Raw genomic sequence first — 26,858 nt, forward strand, 5'->3', positions numbered from 1 at the left:
CTTGTGGTGAAGGGTGCCTTGGCTAATGCAGTATTTTTAGCTGCATCTAACATCACAGAATGAAACTGTGACTTCATCGTCATCAACAGACAATCTTCCCATCCACTTGAGTGGCACCAGGAACGCACCCATCATATCTAGCTGAGCTACCATTCAAAGCGTCCTCACTTATAAATCAGTGTGACCTGAAGCCAGCCAAGAGTAATTGTGACTACTTGCAGAATTAAACATAGACCTTTGTCTCTGAAACCTTAATGAAGAAATTTACAAATCTCAGAAGTACTGCTACATTAATAACACTGTGTGAATGTGTAATCAATAGGTATGTAGAGGTAGCAGGCTGAAAGACTATTATTCAAACCCTTTAATACTGCTCTGAGATTGCAATCGCTAGAACTTATTCCCCATGCCAGAGGTGCAGCCATCTGTAACTCAGAAGCTGGATTATAGAGTGCTGCCATGGGACGTGGTGCAGCCCCGTATTTAAGATAAGGGGCCAAAACCTCTCGAGGCCGTCAGTGCAAACAGCCCAGCCTCAGTGATGGATACAAGCAGCCTCTCTGAGGTGAGTTGTTGCTTATCAGAGGCACTGCCATTTTGCCTACTGTCTGCCACAACACTCCCCACTTCAGGAACCAGCCCCTCCCAGTCACGGAGACTCGGGTACAAAGGTGCTCATGGTCTCATCTTCCCTATGCACAAATAAAGCATCTCCTTATCTACAGCGATCGGCTGACCTATTTTAGTCATCTGCTTTAGGAGCAGATTAACCTGAGCCTAAAAATATCTACTTCTCTCCCCTGGCTGTAAGAGGGTGAGAGCGATCAGCTCAGCTGTATATATTTACTCTGCAGAAATATAAATTTAGGAGGGAGGAATCCCAGCTTTGCTGACAGATTTACCACTGGAATGCTTTCAGCAAAACAGCTAGCTGCTAGCACAGGCTGGCCAGGAGGAGAGTTTCAGCGGGTACAATGGGAAATGGGGCAAAACCAGAAAGCTTGTCAGGTTTTCCTTCTTCCCACTCCTCCTTCCCTCTTGTTTCTTCATGGGGGACAACACAAAACAATTATTTCATTTGAAGAAGCTTGCTGAGCAGTACTAGATCACAGCTTGGGCTAACTTGGCTTGCTGTGAAGGGGGGGAGGCTAATGTGGGATCTGACAATATAGAGCAAGGGCTCCCTGGCTCACCAGAGACTGAGGTGTCATGAAGGAACTGTCAGACTGGAAACTGAAATCCCAGTTTCAGCAGTGTCTTGCAGCTTCCCCCAACCAAATAAAAAGCCCCACCATAGGCAAGTCATTTTGTCATTAATCTACTGCAGTAGCACTGGGAGGCTCTAATTGAACCTAGGGACCCATAACAACAGAAGCAATAAAAGTGGGTAATGAACCACTCTATCTTTGCTCAGAAGAGACTGTAATTGCTCTTTGCCTCCTTTATCCCCACCTGCAAAATGCAGGCAGCAGAGACCTACCAACCTCAAACCAGCATCATCAGAATGATTTCAGAAACCTTTATGAAACTCTCACAAGCCATGGAAACAGCTACCTTAGAAAATAACAGCCATTAAAAACCCGTCTTGTAAAGCAGCAGAGCAGTATTTACCCATTTGTCCCCTTTACAAATAATACCCCATTTAGCAGTGGCATAAAACCATGACCCATGGTTGGCAATCGAAAGGCCTCGCTGTGCCTCTTGGGGCATTATGGGCCCAGCAATGTCATTGCAGGTTTGCGCCCAAGGGTCATTCGAAAGCTTAAGCACATTAAGCACAAAGTCTCTGCATGTTGTTTTCTACTGCTGACAACTCAAATTGAATCACTGTTTTCCTGTAATCAGGCAGTTGCACAGCATTTAAATTTAGGCTGAAATCTCCAGAGTGGGAAATGCATGCTGATGTTTGTACCATCAGCAAAGCACCTGGATCTCCACATCGCTTTGCCACAATTGTGTCTAGACCTCTTTCAGGAGAGATTAAAAAACCCCCACGCTGCTGAGTATCTCCACACCGACTCCTTCTCCTGCCAGAACTTGAGCTCAAACACACCCCCAGTCAAGCTTTTCACCCCCAAAAGGCCTGATGTACCCAGGCCACCTCCTGATGAGGAGGCTGCTCCCCAGGCAGGTGGTGGGCAGGCTTTCAGCAGCACCCACTCAAGGGGCTCTCTGCTGATGCTGCAAAAGCTTAAGCACTCTTAATGGATAGAAAAAGGGTTTTGTTGATGGTGATCCTCCCTGCATGGCAGTGGCTCTGGGCTGGTAGGGGGACAAGGCCTCGCTTGCTGCACAGTGGCTGGCTGCAAGACAGATGGGGAAGACAACAGCCTTCTTGCATCACAAGGCAAATGCCCTGTGCGAACAATTGTTCTTTCTGGCCTCTCTTTTTTGCTCCATTATGAACCTAAAGGGGGGAAAACTCACTGGCTTCCAAACAGGAGGTGAACAGAAGTCAGCAGTGACTGACAGAACCGGTTGCTGCTTCACAGGAAAGCAATCACACACCCAGAGGACTGGATGGTAGCAAGGACCTTGTTTTGAAAACTACTGCAGTGCAAATAGTAACCATGTATATGTGGCAGTGGCTCTGAAAGTTAATTAATGCTTAAAGAGGATACTAACACAGTTTCACCAGCCTTTTCTGGCAAGTCTGGAATGCGTGTCATTGCAAAGGGTGAAGAAAAACTGACCAAGCAGATAACTTTAGGGAGCTTTGAGAAAGGGCCCTTTTCCCTTTTGTCACACTAAAAGGTAACCACTTCTATGGACAACCTACCAGACAAGTGAGACATTAGGGTCTTATTCATTTGTAAGTCCTGGAGTCCTGTAACAGTAGATGCTGCAGAAACCGGACTGTGTAGCCCAGGTCAAGAACCCTACTTTTAATTTCTAACTACATTCCTCTTAAGAAAGCTCCTTAGATTTCTGAGATACTTGGACATTATAGTATTTACCTCTGCACACCATGCTTGCTGAATCTCCAAACCTTTGTGAGCTCCAGGCTTTATTGCTCCCCTCTGACTGTGTGACTCAGTGCAAGGAAAAATATGCTGGCAGGACTGACTGCCCAAAATGCTGAACTGAAGAGGTGTCTGTATTGTTACACATACATATCTGAAATGCGTACAGGATATGTACTGTGAGAAAGCTCAAGTATCTACTGGTATAACCCACTTCACTCAATGCAGAATGAACAGCACAGCTCATACAAGATGCTAACAGAAATATATAGTCTACAGTGAAGAGCCCTACTGACTGTTTTATTAGGATCCCCTGAAAAAAATGGACTTCCAGCAGAAGTAGCTAAAATAGAACCTAGGAGAGATACAAAAGCTCACCACCAATATATTTAACACCTAACTAATCAACAGCAGTGGATGTTTCTTCTGAACAAAGTACAACTGAAGTATGTATTTCTGAGCTAGCGATGTAGAGAAAAATGGACTTCTAAGATAGTCTGACCAGGGTATAATACACTTACCTACATCAGCCGAAAAAAAGGAACTAAAATATGATTCATCCTTAGACAGGTATCAAAAATAGTTCTAATGAACTACAGAAGTGCTTATTTCCTTTCAGTGGCCATAAAGGAAGTCTAGACCACTGACTGTGACATCCTTGTCTATCTAAAATTGTCGCAGATCGATCCTATCCATTTCCAAGGTTTTGCTGTCACTGCAAGGCTTTTGATATGAGCCAAACCACCCTGTTCATTCTGCAGCAGAGCATTTCCATATCCCAGAACAGGTAAAAGTCACAACAGACCTGGGGAAGTCTAGTGTAGCCTCATGGCTCTAGTGAATCCCTGTGACCTTCTGGGTGTATTTCATCAGGAGCTGTGTATTAAGGAGTTGTGAACTAAAAGATTTAATTTTTTTAATAACACAGCCCCAGAACTAGTCATGTGTCCACGATTTCGAGGAAACTAGAGGTTAATAACAACAATACCATGAGGTGGCCTCCAAGTCCTCTGGTCATTTTTTAAGGGTTTTATGGGAAATTAGTTCAGGCTAGCTGCCTATGATTTACTAGTGAAATTTAAGTAAAATTACACCCCGGGTTCAAACTAGTTGTCTAGACTGCCTGTCTGATGCTGCCACAAGCATCTCTTTCAGCATGCCTGGAGACCTAGCTTCTAAACAGCTCGAAATTAAGGAAGAGAATTCCACCTGAAGTGGTGGTTGGTAACTGGTGGTAACATGGGGCAAGAGGAGGGAACAGAAAAATACATCAAGTGTCTTAGAAATATTGAATTTTAGTATTCACCTGGCTTCACCTTTTTTTTGTCATTCAACATCAATTGCAATAGATGTGCCTAAGGAAGCAGTGATAAACCTTAGGAAAGTGTAAGAGAAGATGTCACGTGAGTGAGCAGCACGTCTCCTTTGATTTCAAGTGAAGCTTCTACAGGCTGCGCAGAGGCCAAACCTACCATTTCTCTATTAGCTGGCTTTTGCCTTAAATTGCAAAAGCACACTGTAGTCTTGAACTTGGCCATTCAGCACTCCACAGAGGAGCTCCCTGGCTCTCTCCATGTGTCCCTTTTGTAAAGAAGGCACTAACACTTCCTAGCAGAGGCAACAAGCTGTGCTGCCTGTCTCTGCCTGCACAAACGGACTCAGGAGGCTCTTCTGGCCATCCAATAGAAAGGAGTAGAAGAAAAGCTCTGTCTCTGCGTGTGAGGCTGCAGTTCCAGCTGTATCTGGGAGCAACCCAGGAAAACCTACCACATTCCCCTTTTTCAACGTCTCCTAAAATTAACATTTGCCTTTATTTATTATTCATTTTCTTCTATTCCTATACAAGACTTTTACCCGTAGGTTTTGAGAAGCCGAATACATTCTTCATCACATCTTAATAAACCAGAATTAGAGTCTGTTTAGAAGGACTCTGAAGTTGTCCCTCCACACCTTCAGTTCTCCTGCAGCTTCACAGGTGCTAATGGGAGAAGCACAAAATCAAGCAACCTCCTGCAGCTGCCTTCACCTCACTGCCTTCTCAGCATCATAAGGAAACATCACCATTAGGGGAATTTTCTTCAAATAAGTTTTGGGAGAAATTTCTCAGTGGCTGCAGGTGCATGAATAGTTTGTGCACAGCAAGTGCCTTAAGTGTTGCAATAATATCTTGGGATACTGGTGAAGTTGTTACTGTCTCCTCATTACTCTGACTTCACCAGCCTCCTTACAAGAAAATAATTTGTGCATGCCTCCTGCTACAGAAATAGCCTGTGCACTTTCCTTTGCCAAAGACCACAGCAGACACCATGACCCAGTTTGAGCTGTTAATAGGAAGTTGTACATAAAAGTAGTGTTTACTTCAGACACTAAACATTGTACCTAGTGCTGTTCTCTCACAAACAGTCAGCCAGCTCCCTTTTTGATCAACGGTGATGGACCCTCACCATCTTCATGGCCGACTCAAATCCATCAGGAATAAATGCCAGGCTTGATTTTTCTCTGCTCATGAGCTAGGGGATCTCATTATTTTCAGAATATTCATTAGACTCTCTACTCACTCTAAAAATAGTAGGGTTTTTTTGCTCATGAGTGACTAGTGGGCAGCACCTTCATGCATTTATTCGTTCCACAGTACAAGATCTGGGAACTACACGTACTTGGACGCTGTGCCTTCAAGAGACAGTTGGGATAAATAGACTCCACCTTACAGTATCTGACATTGTCAAAGCACTGGTTAACATTCACTAATAGCAATTAACTAATTCATCTTCAGGGCAACCCTGTGAGCTAGGTAAAACTGATATAATTAACGCATGAGTAAAATGAGATTTAGGAGTTAAGTCAGTTGCCCGGGCAGAGGCCTTCATGGTCTAGTGGATTAGACATCTGTCTCTCCAACCAAAGAAGTTGAGTCTAATCCTTTTTCTGACATTGATTTGCTGTGTGACCTTACGGAAAGTCAATTAACTTCTCTGCCTCAGCTGCCCTAGAGATAATGATGCTTACCTACCCGGTGACACATGGGTGTTTGGAAACTGTACTAAACGATACTTTTAATGTACTCTTAAGGCCTATCAGTGGAAGAGGTGAAACATTAAAGCTTCCTAGCTTTAATGTCCTTGCTGTCTTATCTAATTCCTCCTCCCCACACCAGAAATAGCTTGGGGGTAAGGAGGAATTTCTTAGGCTAAGATGCTGCTAGTAAAACTGTGGCTGGCATCAGGAAATTTCACTGGAGCCTGTTTGGCCAGCAAGTTTATTTACAGTACAGATCAGGAAGAACTGCAATAGAAAGGTTATTTTAAACTCGGTCACAGAAGAAACCAGCACCCTTCCCATACTACCATGTGGTAGAGGCTGCTACAGCCTTCCTCACCAAGCACCCCTGGTTCAAAGGGAGCAGAACTTGTTTGCAGAAACCCAAGAGCCTGCACTCATGCACCATCCCCAGTTCCCTCATGCTTCTGAATGAGATTTCTATGGGATGATATCTACACGTGGCCTTATCACTACTAGGGGTGCAAGCCTGGAGGAAAAAGATACACACACACACCGGTCCTGGAGCAGATCCACCTGATCCTTCCATCTCTGAGTACTGTGGCATTGCACTTAATAGGATGATAAATAAAACCTGCTACGTTCTGTTCATTAGAAGCCATCCTTGAATTTCTGTCCTCTCACCAGCACTGTTTTTCATGACATGTCATTGTGTTTTAAGAACTATTACTTCTGTAGCTGGCATTTGAACTGCCTGGCCGGTACCTAGGCCGATGGTGTGTGCATGTAACTTTCTACCCCTTCTCCCATATTTGATCTAGTTTTTAATTATCTCTTCAGAATATTCTGTTGCTACACATAATGCTGCCTAGGCCCCTAAAAGCTACTACAATTCTAATGCAGAAGGAACCAGCCAAACAGGACATAAGAATTCAACATTTACCTCTAGTTCTGTGAGCAAGATTAACATTCCTTCTCTTTAAAACTGAAGGAAATGTCAGGGATTTTTCTCTTTAGCTTGCTGAATTACAGCAAGTGCAGTGAACATCCATGCAGCCAGAAAAATAATAACCTGCTCCTGCCTCTGATGTGGCACCGATTGCTTCCTGGCATCCTTTCTGCTGCCGATCCGCCCGTGCGCCAGCTGCTTTGTTTCGCTGCCCTGCTCTCTCCACCCTCTGACCAGTTAGCACTTGCCTCTTCTCCACCCTCCCAGCTCTGCAGATAATGTGTTTAACATTTACTTTGATGCTACTCCTTGAGGCTTTTGAAAATCCTTCCTGGAAAGAAGACCATTAAGAAGAAACCCTTTGGGGAAAGACAGGGAGGAAAGCTAAAGCAGAAAGGGCACGTGCATGTGTATCACAACCCTCTGAAGGTTTTGCCTTGCTGCAAGCCTGAAGATGACTTAATGCAAGCCCACATTGCTGTAAATAGGGAACAAATATTGTATTCTCCTAAAATATATCCGGGCTAATTCAATAAACCCTGACTTATTGGCTGCTACTTGTGCAAAAACCTGCATATTAAATAATAGTAAATCACTAATGAGCTATAAGATCAGTAATACAGATATTCCCAAGGCTGAGAGATTGTCTATAGCTTGTGTCTATATATTTACTTACTGCAGGGACTACTAGAGTGGACTAGCACAGGCCAAATGACTCCAGATCTATACACTGTGAAAGAACTTAAAGGTGACTTGTAGTAGCTTACAAGATATACTCCAGGACTGTATACCAAGCAGGCAAGGAGGATGAACTAAAGCCATACTCATCCCTCACTCACCTAAAATACGACTTTTCAGTGTTGGTTTCTCCCAGGGTTAAAATTACCCGTGTGCTAATAGGTGATTAATGTGTAACACATTTGGCACAAGCAGAACATGTAATTGCATTCAGTCAGATTGCTGTTGGGTTTGGTTGGGGTTTTTTTTCCAATGTGATTGAAGACTGTACTCCTTCTAAGCTTTTGTAGCTTATCTAGTAATACTATCTCCTGGACCTGCATGTTCAAGGGGTTTATTTTTGGCCTTACTATATGCGGTGTTAGAATCTCACTGTACCTAATCTACTAATGCATCATAGTATCAATTTAACTTTAGAACTGAGCTTCAGATCTCTGCTGCATCAGGCTCTTTGTTTCAATATTTTTGGTTAATACTGCATATTTTACAAGATTACATAAAACTACCCAGCATCCCACATCTATACTCTGCACTTCAACTTTATCTATCAGTACAGTAAAGAATACGTAATAATAGGAAGGACAAATTATTTTTTCATCTTATTTTCCAGTGGTTTTTATTTAACCCTGTCTATAAATAATGACATTTGCTTGTGAGATGTTTTCCCATTTTTAAGCTTGGAATTAAATGGATGGTCTCCATATAACTTCTTAAGTTGGGTATAAAGGAGTATGGACCTTTGGGTTTATACTGGCTTTGCCATAAATTAACATCGCTGAAGTAAATGGACACATTGGAACCTGCACTGACCTTGTGAAATATCAGTGGCTATTCAGATACAACTGGCTCTATCGGAAGAGGGATGGAAAATGAGTTCATCTTAAGTTTGGTAATTTAGTAATCATTACTGTAAACAGTGTTTTCACATCTTAGCATGATCACTAGAAGACAATGCATAGCCAGTATTAAACCAGGGCAGATACAGATGATAAAGGCAAAGCTTAATCTTGCTAGGATTAGTGACTCTAAATTGATAGGACTGAAAAAACATTGAAAAATGCTCAAGTTAGGTGGCTTCAGGGACAAGCAAAGTGCCTTCCCTGGTAATTTTCAAAAGTCCTTAGAGACACTGATTGCACCTGGAACCTCTAATTTGATTACCAAAATAAAAAATGTCTGCTGTAGTAGCCTCATCTGTACTTTAATTAAGAGCTTTGTATTTAAATATAACCATCTGATCCCCTGAGGTTATTTTTAAAGTAAGCTTCTGGCAAGGCAGCAACGTGGTGGATTAGAGGCTTGGAATTGAAGAAAAATCATCGTTCAACATACAGTTTAGAATAATGTGTGCATATATACAAATACATGTGTATGCAACATCATGTAACAAGATACAGGACAGGATTTATTAAAGCCAAATGGAAAGATATTTCCTCTTTTAATATTCTAGATCTCTTTTAATATATGTGATGTAGAGATATTACACCGCAGTCGGATTCACGTAAATACCACAATAGCACATCAATCTGATACTGTCCAATAAAAGCTCCATTTTTCTACAAATGTAAAACCAAGTTATCAGCTTCACTGTCTGCATCTACAATGCCATCTAACCGTGGCTGTTATACTCAGTGTGGATATATAAGACATATGACCCATCAGCTCCCCATTTATCACAGCATATGCAAGCATGAGCTGAAAAGCAGCAGTGCCAGATAAAGCACACTCGTGGAAAAAAAGAGCGGCAGGGGAGCAGCAGGGGTGACAGACCGGGGGGTGGTAATGATGAGCATTAAAAGGTGAGGGGTAGGGAAAGGGGGAACAATACGTGCAAGACACGGCGGAACCCGAAAAGCCAGGTAACAATGGATTTTTTTCAGTTCTTATTTCAGAGGAGAACTTACAGCTTCCAAATTTTAATGGGCAAGCATGTGCGTCCATGGGGAAATCCTCAAGCTGCATGGGACACTCAGCAGAGATGGTCAATCTGTGGGGGAGTAAAAAGAGAACACATCACTTTTCTTTCAGTGCCTTCCCTTTAGGCCTCTCACCGCGAGGCGTGACTGCTGACACCAGGGAGCTTTCCCTGAGGGCTTCCTGGCTCCGGCTGAAATCACAGCAACCCCGGGTTAAACTGGATGTGAGATGAGCCAGGTGGAGCACTGTGGGTGCAGGCTGTGGGCCTTATCTGGTAACACCGAGATAGATGGACTGATTTTATTTATGTAAGCTGTTCCAGTACAATCATTCCTTCTTACTAGTTTGTGAAGGAACTCCAGTACCGGAGCTTCTGCCACACACCTTATTCTTTTCTGTTTCCTGCAGATACTGCAACTAGAATGGGAATTTGACTCCTGAGTATCATACAGACATAAAAAAAATCTCTGACTTTATATATAGATGTAACTACTTAACTACAGAAAAATAAATATTTATAAATAAATCAATGTTTATATCCATGTAAAGAGTCATATATAAAGTCAATGACATACACATATATATACAAATGAGTTTCTATAGTACTGCAGTGAGTTTTTGTGGAAATGGCATGGTATCAGGGCAGTCCCATTGTGAATCATCTGGGCACCCTACCAGGAAAAAACAACAGGGTGATTTTCCCCAGTATATTGCCTGGGGAACAAATTCTATCCTGAAGCATCCTGCCACTATGTTGAAATTCTTGAGCTGGAGTGGACATATGAGTAGGGAAGCAAAAAGTTAGAAAAAAGATAGAGATAACCTAGGGATGTTCTGTATGACTGACATATCAAGCTGAGCACAAAAAGAAAGCCAAGGTAAATTTCTGAGCAGTGCAGTATCAGTTATACTGCTAGCAAATATATCGAGAGCCCAAGCTGGCTTTTTGGGGTGCAGGCAGCACACAGCACAATGAAAATCTGGTTTCAATTAGGCTACTTTGATATTTGCATAATACAATACACGTTTTCTCAGGATAGTGGGGATGCAAATCTTATTTTACATTACAAATGATCTTATGGCTTTCTCATTTTACACTGCTTTTGTGCCTCAGAGGCAACAGACCAGAGACACCCACGGCCTCACAGACTGCCCAGTGCTGGGGTGACACGGGGCTCTGCTGAAGGGCACCCCAGTTCCTCACCAAACTGCTGCCTCGAGGGCAAAATTCTGCAAAGAAATCCATAACACCCCACTTCCAGAATGCAGAAAGTACCCTTTTCCTATCACAACAGCCACATGTAGCCACACTCCCCAGCTATAGATACTGACTGCTTCACATTAGCCCACCAAAGTGAGTATTCTTGCTACTAGAACTTCTATCCAAAGGGATCGTAAAGGGTAACAATCTGTCTGTGTACAGATGGCACAGCATCTAGCCAGTCCAATTCAATACAACACAATGATGCCTTACCAGGCACTCCAGCTACATGGACAATAAACTGGGGGAAACAGCTCCACTCTGTGCCAACGCACAGAAATTCTGGAACTTTATCAATAGCTGGAAATGGCAAAACAAGCCCAGAGAAATGCAACAGTACCGTTGGCTAAAGAATGTATCATGAGGATGAGCTGGGAAATAGGGAGGGAGAAAGGCAAACTGCAAACAGTAATAGAAAATGTAACAATAATACACCATATAAAGGAAAAAAAAATAAAATCCAGTTCAGAACAGAGGAGGTATATCATTCAGTAAGAAGAGACAGGAAGTCTACAATATAGAAAAGAAATTACTGAGGCCTGAGATACCTGCCCTCAGGCAAAACTGTTCTTGGACTATTTTTGTAAAAGGAATTTTAAAATCACTAAAATACAGAGTTGTCTGTAGTAGAGCCTGCCCTTGGGCACCAAAGCCAACCAAGCCACAATCACTGAGAGTGCTACATGGATGAATTTAACAGGCTGGTTTCTAGTAGCCTCTTGCCAAGAATTTGCATCCTTTTCATAAAAATAACTCTAATGGATACTTGAAAGTAAGGCTGCCATCCCTCAAATGCATCGCTGTATTTTCTGTACTAAGTATTGCAAATTTAATTTTCTTGAAAAATTCGGAAACCTCCCTCCAGGTGCCCTAAGAAAGCCAGTGTGCTTTGCTGCAGTCCCATCTCCTGTCTCTTTGACTACCAGCAGTTCGAGCATGCTGTTTCAAAGGCTGCAGCTTGACAACATTCTAATACACACTTGTCATCTGCAAACATCAAAGGAGGGGATCCCTGTGTCCATCTTACCAAGACAGCAGCTGTGGAATCAGGAAGAAAAGGAAGATTCAATGCAGAATTATGAATACAACCTTCTGTTTCATCTGATTGTCTTATCCTGCTGCCTGCATCTCTGGAAATAACCCTTGTGTGTAATGAGGAAGGCTGTAGGCATTCCTCAGCTCTAAATATGGAGGTGAAGTGAAGATGAGGTGCGCAGAGACTGTGACCTAGTGGAATTCAATTAAGTCCCTCCAGAAATTATTCTTGCCTGCCTTAAATGAAAGGCTGGAGGGCACCTGGCCACCATTACCTGTCTCAGAAGCTGCGAAGACCCTGGGGGTGCCAGGGATACTCCTGTGCCCCCTCTGCCAGCAAAAGGCAGCACATCCCTTGAAAGATGGTGCCTGATACAGTCTTCTGGGAATAGCCCAGGGGTGGGGAGAACCAAGTTTACAGCTGCAAATGTGCTTTGCTACAGCCTTTGCTTTCATTAACATGAATTCTTTTGATGAAGAAGTTCCTTTTGTTTACAATTCATGATACCTACATGCTTCTTTCCTGTAACTCCATCCTAGGGCCACTGCTAGCCCAGCCAACTGAAACAAATGCACCGGCTATACCAATTTGTTACCTGCTGTTCTTAAAACGGGCTTAGCTGAGCCTCTGACGTACATTTGAAATGCTCAGTGAACACTCTCCTAGCTACCATGTACAAAGTGCGTGTGACCCGAGGCTCAGGAAGGGTCTTGTAATGGACAACGCAACAGAAAACTTGGCTGTGGGTACTGACACAGTGCATAAATGTCACCACCTGGAATTGCTGCAGAGTGCTCTGTGCCCATCAGTATCCAGTTTCCATTACTGTGTGAGGAACTGAAAAACAGAGATGCTAAATTGACTCCTGGTTCAAAGAGACTGGATTTTGTACTGCGTGCAGAGAAAAAAAAAGCAGCAGCACAGCAGCCATCTCTTGCACTCAGGGGGCTGGAATCAGAGGTCACTGCACACCAAATCTGCTCCCAGGTGCAGGGTACAAACTATATATTCACATTGTAGCTCCAGGAGTCACAAAGAAATTGATACCTGGGTCTGCTCCTTCAAATATCACCTGGGGTGATATTTGCACACTTCTGGCTTTTTAACATTGTGTTAACGCTTAGGTACCCTTCGCATACCCTAGTTTACACAGGTGATTACAACAAAATTACTCCCAGTTTGCAGTTACCGAAGGAAGAGAAAGGAGGCCCTGGCACTCATCTAAAAACAGCCTTTGCCTATTTGTTTAATGTGGTCACTCCAGAGCGGTCTCGCTGTGCTCACTGCAGCAGAGTCATCTGAGCTAGAGACAGTCTCCAAAGCAGGATTTTTCTGTCACAGCACAAGCACTGCTCAAACAGCAGTTCTTTCCAACAGAAGCATTTAAAAGCTTCCCTCCTCCACCATCATTCTGTCTTAATAAAAGCCCTATGGGATTAGTTTCACTCAAACAGAGTTTTTGACAAGATTATAAGTGGCTGTTAAAGATCCTTTACAATGGGAGGATGAAAGTCTGGTTTTATTGAAGTTAATGGTAAAATTCTCCTTGACTTCAGTGGGTTTGGTATTGACCCCAAAAAATGTAAGAAGCCCTGGTTACAGCTACTGATCTATTAATAATGACAAAATTTCACTTTCATAACACTCCAAATACTTACTCTGCTACCCAAATGTTCATCAATCAACAAAACACTACAGGATACCTTAACTATCTGGGAACAAAAAAAAAAGTTAGGTCTACAAATTATTTGACTTATCATCCGTAACTGTACACAAAAGTTTCATCAAAGCTTCATTATGTACAGCCTTTACTTTAAGATCACAAAGTGATTACCGATGTTCTGTTTCAACAGAATAGAGACACGTAAGTGAATACCAATTCAAGAAAAGCACAACAATTTAAGCAGCACATCGTCTTCACTTCAGGAAAGTCACCTTCAACCATTTCCACTGGAGAATTAAGTAAGACGATGCTTTCAAGAAGGTTGTTGCTTTTTAACCGGCCGGGGGAGAAGGAGGTGTTAGATTCAAGGATGTGGAGAGGAAATAAATGCAGATGTTTGGGAGCCAAATATCCACAGCAAGCGTGCTTCAAGGAGAGTACAAGGCACTCTGTCCCGCAAGGGCTTCTTTTAGGGTGCTGCAGGGACCTCCCTGCTGTTCCCATGATTTCCCTGAATGCAAGGAGCATCTGCTCCTCCTGGTGGGAAAAGGCCCAGGAGACTGAGTGAAGCTATCATCTCTCTGCTGCCCTGGAAGTGAAGAAAACGCTCTATGGAATATTATCTGCAGCTGCCAGGCAGGAGGTGAGGGCAGCCACCTGCCCAGGGAGCCAACAGCCAGCACAGAAACTTGCTTTTCCTTATCAGCTGCTAGCTTCAGTATGCAAACAAATTAAACCAGAGAGCTTTAGAAGGAGAGGGGAGCAGAAAGACAGGGTCTCCAGTGGCTTTGGGGAGAAGTTAACTCAAGATAAGTGTTGAATAACAAGAGTTATTGATGAAGGGGACACAAGGAAAGTTTTGTTGGCTCTGAGATACTGGGGCCAGAGAGATACAAAGCTCTTCTGCCTGTTTGCCCTAATCCCCAAATCAGCTCCGTCTTCTTAGTTGTTTATTTCTGTGCCCTGCCCTCGCCCCAGACAAAAGGAAGCATTTTAATGCTGTGCTTTGGCTCTCCCTGTACCGGCAGTCAGTATCCTCTGTGGGGCTCAGGCCAGAATGAGCACAGAAGAGCCAAAGTGCCCTTCCTGGCACGTGTCCAGCCATCACCATTTTCCCTTAAAAAAAAAAAAAAAGGCCAAATGTTTGCTTGAAACTCATCTCGGACCCATCTCAACATCTCCCCAACATGCCAAGAGAGTTAGATGGATCCAAACTTACTCAAGCCACACTCCATCCCATGATGCTCCCTGTAAAGGGAGACTTCTGGGTTGGATCAGACCATTCTCAGGAGCCAACTCCAGCAAGATCTTCCCTGGGTACCTTCTCCCACAGAACCTTGGTAGAACAATTTGAGCCCTTGCAGGATCTTCAGTACACACTCTCGCACACTCATGAAGATAAGAGAGTAATGGAGAGTTGCTGGTTTTTGCTGGTTTGTTTTTGGGGTTTTTTTCAAACTGTGAACACATTGTTAGGTTTGTGAAACTACTCTTTTAGCCTTAGCTCAAGACCCGACTATTCACTCATTCTCACCCTGCAATGTCTGGGGACACTTCTACAACCAAACTTCTATTCCTTTCATAGAATCATAGAATGGCCTGGGTTGGAAGGGACCCCAAGTATCATACAGTACTAACCCCCCTGCCACAGGCAGGGCCACCAACCTCCAGGCATGACAAGGTTTCTCAGGGCCCCATCCAACCTGACCTTGAACACCTCCAGGGATGGGGCATCCACCACCTCTCTGTGCGGCCCATTCCAGCACCTCACCACTCTTTCTATAAAGAATTTCCCCCTAATATCTAACCTAAACCTCCCCTACTTTATCTTATATCCATGCCCCCTTGTTCTGCCATTATCTACCCCTTTAAAAAGTTGATTTCCCTCCTGTTTGTATGCTCCCTTCAGGTACTGGAAGGCTGCAATGAGGTTGCCCCGCAGCCTTCTCTTCTCTAGGCTGAACAAGCCCATCTCCCTCAGCCTCTCTTCGTAGGGGAGGCGCTCCAGCCCTCTAATCTTCTTCGTGGCCCTCTAAACCATCTCCTCTTCCAATGGGTTTTAAAGCTAGACTTGTTTCAGGCTGCAGCAGTGTTTAATCCTAGGATTTGACAGCTCATTCTGTTCCTCAAGTAAACGTAATGTGTGCGCACACACACACACACACACACACAAAGTCTTTTCTTGGTTCCGAAGAACTTTCCATACAGCCCCAACACGCACCTTGTTGATGGTGAAGTCAGTGGGTTACCTAACAGAGCACAGAAGAGTTAGGATGAGGTTACATGGTTAGTCATGGTATCGATGGCTGTAAAAGTTGCCCCGAAATCTGCGCCTGGCTGGGTAACTGTCTGCCACCTGGCTCAGTGGGGAGAGAAGTGATTATTCTCAGTAACACAAACACTGCCTTGCTCACAAATCTCCATCAGTGTGTTGGATAAGAAGCCAAAATATGGACTCGGGGCCTTGTTCTGCACCTCTTTGTGGGATATGGAGTCAGTTCATCACTGCTTCTTATCTATAGTGCTGATAATACACTCATTTCCTTGGAATCCACTATATAAAGTGAACACAGAACAGAAATTGAAGCTAGGACCTGGAGTGAGGTGGCGTGAAGAAATTTGTATCTTAGCCCATTTTTCCTTCATAACCTCTCTGCCACTACTACCCTTTCCCAACTTTCCTATGATGGAGAGATGTGTTGTCTTTATATAACACCGAGATATGCTTTGAAGATGCCCCAGGGAAGGGACTGTGGAAGAGTAAGAGCTCCAGTTAATGATGTTTTTTGTGAGCTGTGAATATATAATTCAGCTGCATGGTGTTCTTGACAGTAAAACTCTAATTTTAAGCAAACCAAATCCTTAGCATAGCTTATATAGGCAGGATTGATCTCAAAAGCTGTGCCACTATAGGAACGACCTCCTTGCATGTGGAGGACCATGGAGTACACAGAGTACACTCTTAGAAGGGAATAGGGGAGTGTTCAGCCTCTAGGCACAGGAAGAAGAGAGAAAGGCACTGAAATAACCAAGACGGCACTTACATTATTTGATCTTTCATTGGGATTCGAGAGGTTATAGAAAGAGTCATCGCATTTCCAGCTCCTGGTAAAAGTTTGTAATAGAGGTGATACCTTTCATTCTACAGTATTTCTTGCCAAGCTGTCTAATGAAGTCCATGAGGAAGGTAAAATGTGCTGGAAGAAGCTCTGATTTTTATCAGACTAACCAGTACAATTAAAAACCCTGAGATTTTTGGTAGTCAACTTCTCATTTAGGTTCTCTGCCTACAAACCTATTTTACTTTCCTAAAGAAACTTTTGACCAATATGGTTATGCAGTTATGAGTACTGTAAACGTTATCACACCCATTCAAAAGTTTCACTTTAAAAATTCTCCAAGATTTCTCTCCTTGTTGGTCCTTATACATGATGAATTCTCTTTGACACTCCACAAGGAAGGACTTGAAGTCTACCCTCTGCAGTAGCTTCTATATTTACAGAATTCTTGAATTAAAAACCAAAAATCTAACTAGCACTGGCAATGCTGAGAAGCTGATGCAGTTGTTGATGCTGGTAAAATGGGAAACAACATCTCCATCAGCCCACAATTCATTATGCCATGCCACACATGCCCCCCAGTCTACACATGCTACACATTTTCACTATGATCTCATCAGCATGGCCCTTTGGTGGCACATTCAGCTACGTGCCAACCCCTAGAAATACAATTGCTCTTGCAGTGCTGTGTAAGACTGAACTGTGAACTGTTTCTGGCTCACAGGAGAGGCCAGTACCAGTTACTGGCAGAACCAGGTAGTGAAGGGAATGCCCGGTACCACCCAACTGGACATGGGGTCATCTGATCCTTGCTTTCAGTGGGAGAAAACCCAAGTACACGAGGAACAAGGAAGCACAGAAAGCTCCTGCGGGCACCCTAGGTGATGGAGGCTAAAGACTACTGCACAAGGCACAGTGCACTCATCCTGTTATTCTGACGATTTGATCGGTTCAGGTTTTCTGGCTGGTCAAAGGGGCTTTCATTCCTCCATTCCTGTCTGTCAGTACAGCACATGTTGCCCCTTGCATGAGGGTTATCTGGCTGCACAGCCATCCCATTTCTTCCTCCCAGCTCACACGACCTTTGTATTTGTATGGACAGGCACTGAACTGCATGCAGAATTTTCTGTAGAGACAAATGAGCTGGATTTAGAAAGTAGTAAAGGGGGTGACACACCGGGTGGGCAGTGCCAGACTAAATGGGCTCTTTTGCACCTAGACATGGGAGAGTAGCTAGGAGCAATCACGACCTGGCAACACTAAATACAGAGCTGAAATCCTTGGGTTATTTTCCACAGTTCAGACTAACAATCTAGAGCTCCAAAACATCTCACTAGTTTCCCTTCAGCCACTCACATTTAACTCCAGCCTCTTCTTATTCACCACACATTTCTATGTCCACCTCCCAGGTGACCTCTCATCAAGATCTCCTGCCTTTTGCCTGACTTCAGTGCTCCTCCACACCAAGCAATTTGATGATATGCTCTTTCACAGGGAAACACATGCACGTGCCTATTTGTATGCACCCCTGTGGGTACATGGAAGAGGTTGTTTATCCATCCAAGTAGGACATCTGGTTCTTTTGCCTTGCATCTGAAATGCTACACGCTCCTGATCAACACAGCCATGAAGCGCCTGGTAGAGGGGCAGGCTGTGGGTGCTTGCTGCTCCAGGGAAGGAGCCCTCTGATCCCTCAGCTGTTTCACACCATGAACAGTCATTAAACAGTCAATTTACCATCTGTTTTCTATTTATACCACCACCAGTGCTAGCATCTGCTACAGCTTAAACACCTGCTTCCTGGCACCTGAGAGAAGGAAGGGCCAAATGGATCTCCTTGTGACACTTGACAGTCACTGTGCTAAACTATGTCCAACCCAGATTTGCCCAGGATGATGATGCAGTGATGCAGGTGGATAGGAAACCCCTGTTCCTATCAAGATCAGGGGGGTACAATTTCCCTCAGGGTAGGCACTTCTGTCCCCTCTCACACAAACAGGGATGGACAAATCTGTGTCTATGACTCAGTGAGAGGCCAGCTCAGTGACACCTTCAGAAGAGACAGAAAATCAAAAGCAGGTAGAAGAGGTGAGACGCATATTCTACCATATTTTACCACTGGACTGAGCAAACACAGAGACAGCATTTTGAGTTTAATTCGTTCTGAAATAAATTTGTGTAACTGACGTTTTAAGATGCACGGTTAACAGCAAAAACACAGTAGGTGTTTATTATTTTGATAAAAGAGGGATTGTTAATTTTGTCTTCTAGCTGAATCTCCAAGTCAAAACATAGTATTTTTTTTTACATGGACAGGACACTTGAGAGCATTATCCACTGAAGAGATGACTCTGGAATAACCAGACAACTCCATGAAGTCTGACTGAGCCATTAAAATAATCCAGGTTTTTATCATCCCTTCTGGTCCCAAAATTTCCTGGCCCAAACTCCTGACAGCAGTATGCAAAGGGAAGGCCAGCCTGGCTTTCAGAAATTCTTCCTAGGCTTTTATACTGGATGTCATGTACATAGTAGACACGACCTCAGGATTTTAGCTAGAGCCTAGTGAAAAAGATTTGTTTAATCATTTAGAACAGCCAGATAGAAATAACAGTTTGGAATTTTGAGTGATATAAACACGACTGTAAGATACAAATTTATGTGGTTTCAGAAAATTTTAATTCAACAGTAGAAAACGGAATGTTTCAGTCAGGCTGAACATCGATATATGATAAGCTGACATCTATTGGAAAGAAACTGAAGTCTCCGAAGGTAACATCTTAAGGCTTCTACAGAACAGAGTAGAAAAAACACTAGAAACATGCAGTGCCAGTATACTACTCATCAAACCTGTGCAGCCTGCTCCAGCTGGTCCTGTTCTGGCAGGGGGTTGGACTAAATGATCTCCAGAGGCATTCTGATTTCATAGAATCATAGAGTGGTTAGGGTCTGAAAGGACCTTAAAGATTATCAAGTTCTAATGCCCCTGCCATGGGCAGGGACACCTCTCACTAGACCAGGCTGCTCAAGGCCCCATCCATCCTGGCCTTGAACACTTCCAAGAAGGGGGCAGCCACCACCACCCTCAACCTGCTCCAGTGTCTCACCACCCTCATAGTGACTAATTTCTTCCTAATATCCAATCTAAATCTACCCCCTTCCAATTTAAAACCATTTCCCCTCATCCTATCACTACAGGCCCTTCTAAAAAGTCCCTCCCCAGCTTCCTTGTAGGCCCCCTTCAGGTACTGGAAGGCTGCTATAAGATCTCTCCTGAGCCTTCTCCAGGCTGAACAAGCCCAACTATCTCAGCCTGTCTTTGTAGGAGAGGTGGTCCAGCCCTCCAGTCATCTTCATGGCCCTCCTCTAGACTCCGGAACTGGACACAGTATTCCAGATGGGGTCTCATGAGAGCAGAGTAGAGGGGCAGAATCCTCCCTTGACCTGCGGGCCATGCTCCTTGTGATGCAGCCCAGGATATGGTTGGCCTTCTGGGATGCAAGCACACACTGTTGGCCCATGTGCCGCCACCAGAGAAAGGCAACTTACCAATAATTTCCAACAGGTTAACTGTGGTATAACATGGTTCAGGATTAATTTCTCCCTCCACCATACTCTGTTCATCCAAGCAGATGTTTCTGAGATGTCTTACACCAGGTCCTTCCTGTCTTCCTTTCTGAAGTAGCTTGGAGCCACTCTCCAGCTTCCCTAACCCCTTTTTTCCTAACACGCATGCTTTTACTTTCTGACTACTTCAGATCTCTGTATCTCAGCCTGAAGTACCTTTTACTTATTCCTGAGTGACCATTGTCAGTACCAAGTATCCTCCTTGCCAAAACCCTTCTACCCCCATTTCTTGCAAAACTGAAGCACTCAAATCGATCTTCCTGATCCTCCACTGCTGATTCACAGGTACCTGGCATACACCAGCAGCTAGCTGTCCTCTGACATCCCTTGCTAGACACCTCTTTCCTCAAGCAGCATTCTAGGGGCTCTTCCCTCCATCTGAACAAGCAAAGGCAAGATCATTGGGGTTTCTGGAACTCCTCTTAAGGTGTACTATATTCCCTTCTACCACCACCGACAAAAGTGGAGGACTGAACCCAATTTAAGAGTGCTTCGTGTTTCATGGAGAGAAAGCTGTGCAAGTCTTCCACACCACAGCTATAGGACCAGCTGCTGGCCAGACCATCCTGTAGTTTTAGGCAGCCAGCATGCTACCCATCTCCAGGCAACACAAGCATGGGATGGGAACCACCAATAGAAGTAAGTAGGATGGGACTCGTGATTAAATAGGGACATCACAACAACAGTTACCCTATGCTCCTTTTTCTGTCACTGTGAAGAAAACAGGACCCCCTAAAGTGTGAGTGGAGAGAAACTGGCACCTTTTATGCTAAAGTAGACATCTGGAATAACGCAGACACCTAACTCCTTACGAGCATCTCTCCTCTCAACTGGGAGCAATTGTGAGCCAAGAGACTTAGCCACAGACATCAATGTTACAGCAAAATTAGCTGAAGTGAATCCCACCCATCCTGCCCAGTGCATCCCACCACAGCGTATTTTAGATTGTTCATTGGCAGTCTGATATTTCAGCAAAAACAAATGTACTTTGGGGGATGGTGTTTCCAATCAGGTGATGAAGGTTTTCATTTCAGCTGAAGCGAAATGACTAGGGAGTTCAATGCAATGTTCTATCCTTCTCTGATAATAAAAAAAGAGAGTGTAGCCATAACAATTCTTCAGCATCAATAAGCTTCTTCTGAAGCCTCCAGCTGCAGAGCTGGGACCCAGCTGCAGATTTGGGCAAAGACAGAGTCACCAACAGAGCTGTGCTTTCCGGGGGGTGCTTGGGGCTACCTGTCAGGGCACGCCTTCCCTCTGGTTTCTGTTTGGTCACTCCTTCCCCTCCATGCACACTTGGGACATCAAGTCAGCCTGTCTGCAGCACTGAACAACACTTCAACAGGTTTGTGCATATAAAACAAGGGGAGCTCAAAGGAATCTGGCAGAAATTGTACCAGCTAACCCCAACAGAAAGATGGCTCTGCCTCTGTGCTCAGCACAGACCTGGAACTTAAGTTGAACCTTCTGTTAACTCCTCAAAGTCCAGGCAAACCTCTCCCTCATCCAAGGACAGGCTGGTTCAGGCTTGGATTTTATCTTTTAATCAATTCTGCCCTTGCTGTGTGAGTTCCTGTCTCTGTGATGGAGATCTCTGCAGGGCTCTGCCCACTTTTATTACCAGCAGAATAGGCTATTGTCACACACTCTACATAGGGACTATATTTGGGCAGGTCATAATTGCCCATTTTGAATGTATTACACCAGTGTCCTCGGATGCCTCTCTCTCCCTGTGGGTAACTCCAGTCATGGATTTCTCAAAACAACAAATCTCAGTTCCTTGAAGAACAACTTTTGAGAAATAGGGCAATGTGCAATCAAAGCAGAGAAATAGGAACCAGTAGGCTTGGTGTTAAAACAAGAATCCTGCTGCTAACCTCAAGGAAGGGCCCTTCACTTCATATCCCTATTTGCTCTCGCTGTCAAAATCTGAATTGATGAAAAGCAGCTGAGAGTCCTTGCCACCATCGCAGTTTTTCATCACTCTGGAAGATTCAGCCCAATGTGAAGAAATTATTTCTTTTTCCCTTCCGGCTTCAGGCAGTCTGAAGCTTGAATATGAAAGAAAAGGCAGAAAGTCTAACATGGGGAAAGGAAATGCATATTTGTACGGCTTGATAGCTCCTAATTAGTTTTGTAATATTTATACAATGCCCAAAAGCATTGACAGATCCCTTTCTGTAAATATAAAGGGATGCATAAATGAAACCTTCCCTTTGAAATAAGAATAATGCATTCAAATCAAACAGAAATGTTCCCATCTAGAGAGCTGGCTGGTTGAGAACTGAGGGCTCATTTCAAGGCCTAGATTTGCTGGTCACTCCTCGCTCCGGGACACAGAAGCAAACCTACACCTGGGAAAGGCGGTCTTCCGCCAAACTCACCGCTTTGAGAACCCAAGTATCAATAGAACATATTTCCCTTTAAAACCCCAAGCCGACAAACCCTGCCTTTCCTGATGGGAGCCCTGAAAGCTGTGCCCCATCTTCCCATTAACCACGTTTATAAATCGGTGGCTGTACAGCGCACGATGGTTCACTGGCTCACCGACCCCTTCACAGAGGAGCAGGCTTTTGTGCTAACGTGCGTCCAGGGCCTGCGTGTGCTTGCACAGACAATCTGTAACGCTGAGGTATCAAGTGATGTTTTCAGCCTAGATTGCCACAGAAGAGTGAGCGGCGTGGCTGTGCTGCCATCAGGTGGATAGCCAGCCCTGCACACAGCCGAGTTTTTCAGTTACCTTCCAGGAGTCCCTAAAGATACCCGTGTTTCAGGGCTGCACTGAAAATTTGGGAGTTTCTTAGCTCTGAACCGGCAAGTGCCTGCAGTCTTCAGCTGATGAGTGATGTATTTGCAGATCAATGGGCAGATTTAATGCTGAACAACCTTCAGTTGCCAGAGTAACATGGGAAAAAAATCTGTGCGCTCTTCAGGTACATGACCACATCATATTTAAAATTCCAAATCTTGTCGGATAGCTGCTGGTTCTAGTGGTAGGAAAAGGGTCTTGGGGTCCTTCCAAAATGACAGCGGGAACAGGGCTTAGAGGAACCTAACCCTTAGATTTGTCAGTGTATACAAGCTGATAGAAAATAACTATGAGCTGCTGGCAAAAAGTTAATTTATGGTCCAAAAGTTTTACCCTATGGTGTGTTCTTTGCTTCATACTATTTCTGGCTCCTTCACAGCTTTTTTTTTCCCTGACAATTTGTAGCAAAGTTTATCAAAGCTTCTGGGGTTACAGCCAATTCCCACCAAGTGGGAAAATGCAGCTGACACATGCTCATTCTTGCTTTCGCCTGAAAACGTTGCTTAAATCCCAGACTCTGCTTTTCAGTATAGTTTTGTGGAATTAACAGACTTTATGCTCTTATTCAACATTTATTTATCAGGATAAACTAAATACCTTTTAAGTTTTTTAAGGGAAAGAATTATTTTTTCCCCCTCCATTCGCAAAGTTATTTTTCTACAGAGATTAGCAAAATATGAAGCATGTTTGCGAGCACTTTTTTACCACAGAGCTGCTCCTCAAAAAAAAAACAAACCAAAAAATATTAAAAAAACTAAATAAATAAAGGCCAATATGCGGACAACACCCCCCTCTAGGGGCAGAAACAGAATTTGCAGCATTCCATTCAGCAGCGTTATTGTTGGCAAAATAAAACAAACACGGCCTACCAACCCAAAGGCACCCAGAACTGTGAAGTCATTCCCCGCAGAGAACGCTTCTGCTGCTTATGAAATCTGTCTAAAAGGCATTGTTGTATTTCTGCAGTAGCACGGAAGGGTTTTCATACCACACGGATACAGAGACTCACCTATCAGATTTCCCTAGCAACATACATCGCACCAGCTTCTGACCCAGGCAACACATCATCGAACACCACATGCAGAGAACATGTTTTTCTTTATAAGCAAACACGTGTATCATGAAAATGTATGTACTGACAAGTGCTAAAGCTGGAAGTTTGCTCAGCTGATCACACTCGGTATATTTGGAAGCCAAGTAAGATGGGAGGTCAGCATCGTCTCAGCTGCTTCCCTCCTCTTCATTCAGGCAGCCAGATGCGAGGTTGGAAAAGCAATTCAAGCATCTCTGTCAATGACAGAGGGTCCAATCCTCCCTGCACGGATTCCTCCTACGTACAGTCTGGGAAGCTTGCAATTCCTCCTTGGAAACAAGGGGAATGCAAAGCTAACAGAGGGTTGCCTCCACATCCCCAAACCCTGAGAACCAAGTAAGTCTGGTGGGAGGTACAAGAGACAGGGCTTGCACCCCGGCCTAAGACCCAAAACCTTCAACCACTACTGGGACAAGCAGCTCTCCCCTCAAAAAGCCCGACACTGGCTATCTTCCCAGGGAAAGCCATGCTAGGTAGCAGTGCTGATCTGTTACCTTCGTCAGGACATGCAAAGGCAGCTGAAGGTTCTGACTGTGTGTCACAGCCACCCCTGCGCAGGTCAGGACCTGGTCCCTCCAACCACCTCACAGCAGAACCTTGCTCAAGCTGCTGAGACACCCATCACAAAAAAGCGCTATCCCTAAAGTAGCGCAGCTCTGTGTGCCTTACAAAAGCAGTCTCCTGACTTGTGTTTGAACAGAATAGCATAGGATATCTTTTATTTTTAAAGTTATTACTTGCAATAGTGGAAGGCAAAGCTATTTAAACTGCTTTGCGCTCCATTTCTTATCACATACGCCACGGTTAGTGGGAATTTATTTCCACACACATGCACACCCACACACAATACTCTACCAAAAAAAAAAAAAGAAAAAAAAAGTTATGTTGCATGTTTTTTTAGGTTAGAAAAGCATTCTGTGTCTTTCTGTAGCCTACAAAAACATCAGTCTCAAAGAGCTTTCCCTGTGAAAACCGGGGGAAAAGGGACTGAGTGGGACGATGGAAAAGTCTGTGTCAAACCCAAATTTTTCTTCTGCTGCACATGCTGAGCAGGGCACTGCCTTTTCCTCAACATATCTATAGCCTGCAGCACCTTAACACGACAATACTCTGCCACGGTCATAGGAGAGACACCCCCACCCCCTCACCCCCAGTAACTCAGGTTCAGGAGTGTGCTCACCCAGGTGTCACTCCGCTACCTTGGGCAGCTCGGTTCATTGCCTCCCAAATCGATGCTTCGTGGCATTTCTTTAGCACCGCGATACCCAGCGCCTGCACAGAAATAGCATGCCAGCTGCGAATCCGCCACACAACTTCATGTTTTGCTCCAGGCTGGCTGCTAGCCTGGTCTGGACTTTAGTTACACGAGTAACTCGCACGGATAATCGGGAATTGCCTCTGCAGTAGGCTCTAGATCTGTACTAGTACATCCTAGAGGCGGTGAGACTTGGTTTCAAGGTCAGCATTACCAATATTTTTATGAAATACAGATTTCTCTGATAGTTATGCTAACTTTTATTCATTTAAGCATGTATGTGTATCCTCACATCGTTTCCATTATTGAGGAGATCACTCCAGGCTCGTAAGAACAGCAATTCACATAGCAGAAGGGTTTTTTTTTCCTTCTTTTTAAACACAACCTCTATCACATCTAAGTCTGTTTTAGCACTGGTGTAGTTACAACTGTGATGCTCTAAAGCTGTAAGGACTTATGTAAGGATACCTTACTTATCCTAAATCACTTTTCCATTCTAGGGATTTAAGACTAGGGCCAAAATAAGTACGTAAAATGTGTTTGGAAAACCTGAAATAAAACCTGGGAAGTTCCAGGTGCCTGCATACTAAAGCGTAATCCCCTTGAGCCCAAACAAGTCTTAACCACTGGGCCCCAGGAGCGAGCTCAGTGCTCACCCTCCCAATGTGCGGCACTGGGTGGCTGTCAGCTCTGCCCCACAGCAGGACAGGGCACCAGTGGGAGCTCAGCTCACCCCTCCCGTCATTTGGGGGCTGCCTGCTGAAAACCAGGGCATCTCAGCACCTAATCTCAGGCTCACGAGTGCTTTGGTGGGGCTTAGGCACCACTCTGGGCCTGTATGTGAAAAGCTCAGAAAAACACTTGGTTGCTTGGTAGTTTTTTCGCTTCATCTCTTTTTTCAAGTGTTGCCTGTATGACTACACTCTTGAAGAAAACCCTGTTGAAGATAGACAGCAGTCTTAATTACTACAGGCTAATTACCTTTAATAAGCAAATCGCTGTATATTGATGTGGGATTTGGCCTGAGAAGAATTTCAGACCATCCTCTAGCATCGCCAGTATTGTATCTTATATCTAGGTTATGCAATGACAAAGCTTGACAGTATCCTCTAATCAGATGAGGAGCATGACCCTGAAGATCCGAGACACCAATTTGCTTCTCTGCCAGTGTAATATGCCAGCTTTGTTTTCAGGAAAGTACTTTCTAAAGCAGCTCCACAGTACTGCTAGCTTATTTAATTTATCCCAATGATGATTTGCCTTTTAGCACTATTAGTGAAATAATAATTAAAAAAAAAATGATAAAAGCTCTAAGGGTTCAAGATGGACTGCTCCAGCAGAAGATCTCAGATTTTGGCTTTGGAGACAGTTCTCCTGCAATCAGCATAGCAGCTGCAAATACAAACAGTAAGGGAGAACAGATCTTCATGCTGGACTGAATCATCAAATCTGTTGAGAATATGCCTTCCATTTAATCAAAGGAAATATTTA

The 26,858-nt window shown here is 44.0% G+C and overlaps 2 protein-coding genes across 2 annotated transcripts in view; one reads left to right on the forward strand and one right to left on the reverse strand.

Moving 5' to 3' along the window:
* Positions 1 to 26,858, reverse strand: part of GABRA5 (gamma-aminobutyric acid type A receptor subunit alpha5) — a gene marked incomplete at both ends in the record, with an annotated part of 55,516 nt that overhangs the window by 18,414 nt on the left and 10,244 nt on the right. The window contains one exon of the mRNA XM_084269673.1: positions 9,552 to 9,634. Coding sequence (XP_084125799.1) covers positions 9,552 to 9,634 — 83 coding nt within the window. The remainder of the gene's footprint in view (positions 1 to 9,551; positions 9,635 to 26,858) is intronic.
* GABRB3 (gamma-aminobutyric acid type A receptor subunit beta3) overlaps positions 1 to 26,858 on the forward strand; it is a gene marked incomplete at both ends in the record, with an annotated part of 193,959 nt that overhangs the window by 11,090 nt on the left and 156,011 nt on the right. The gene's annotated exons all lie outside the window — the stretch shown is intronic.

Source organism: Gallinula chloropus, assembly GCF_964237585.1.
Source record: "Gallinula chloropus genome assembly, chromosome: 1".
Lineage (NCBI taxonomy): Eukaryota > Metazoa > Chordata > Aves > Gruiformes > Rallidae > Gallinula > Gallinula chloropus.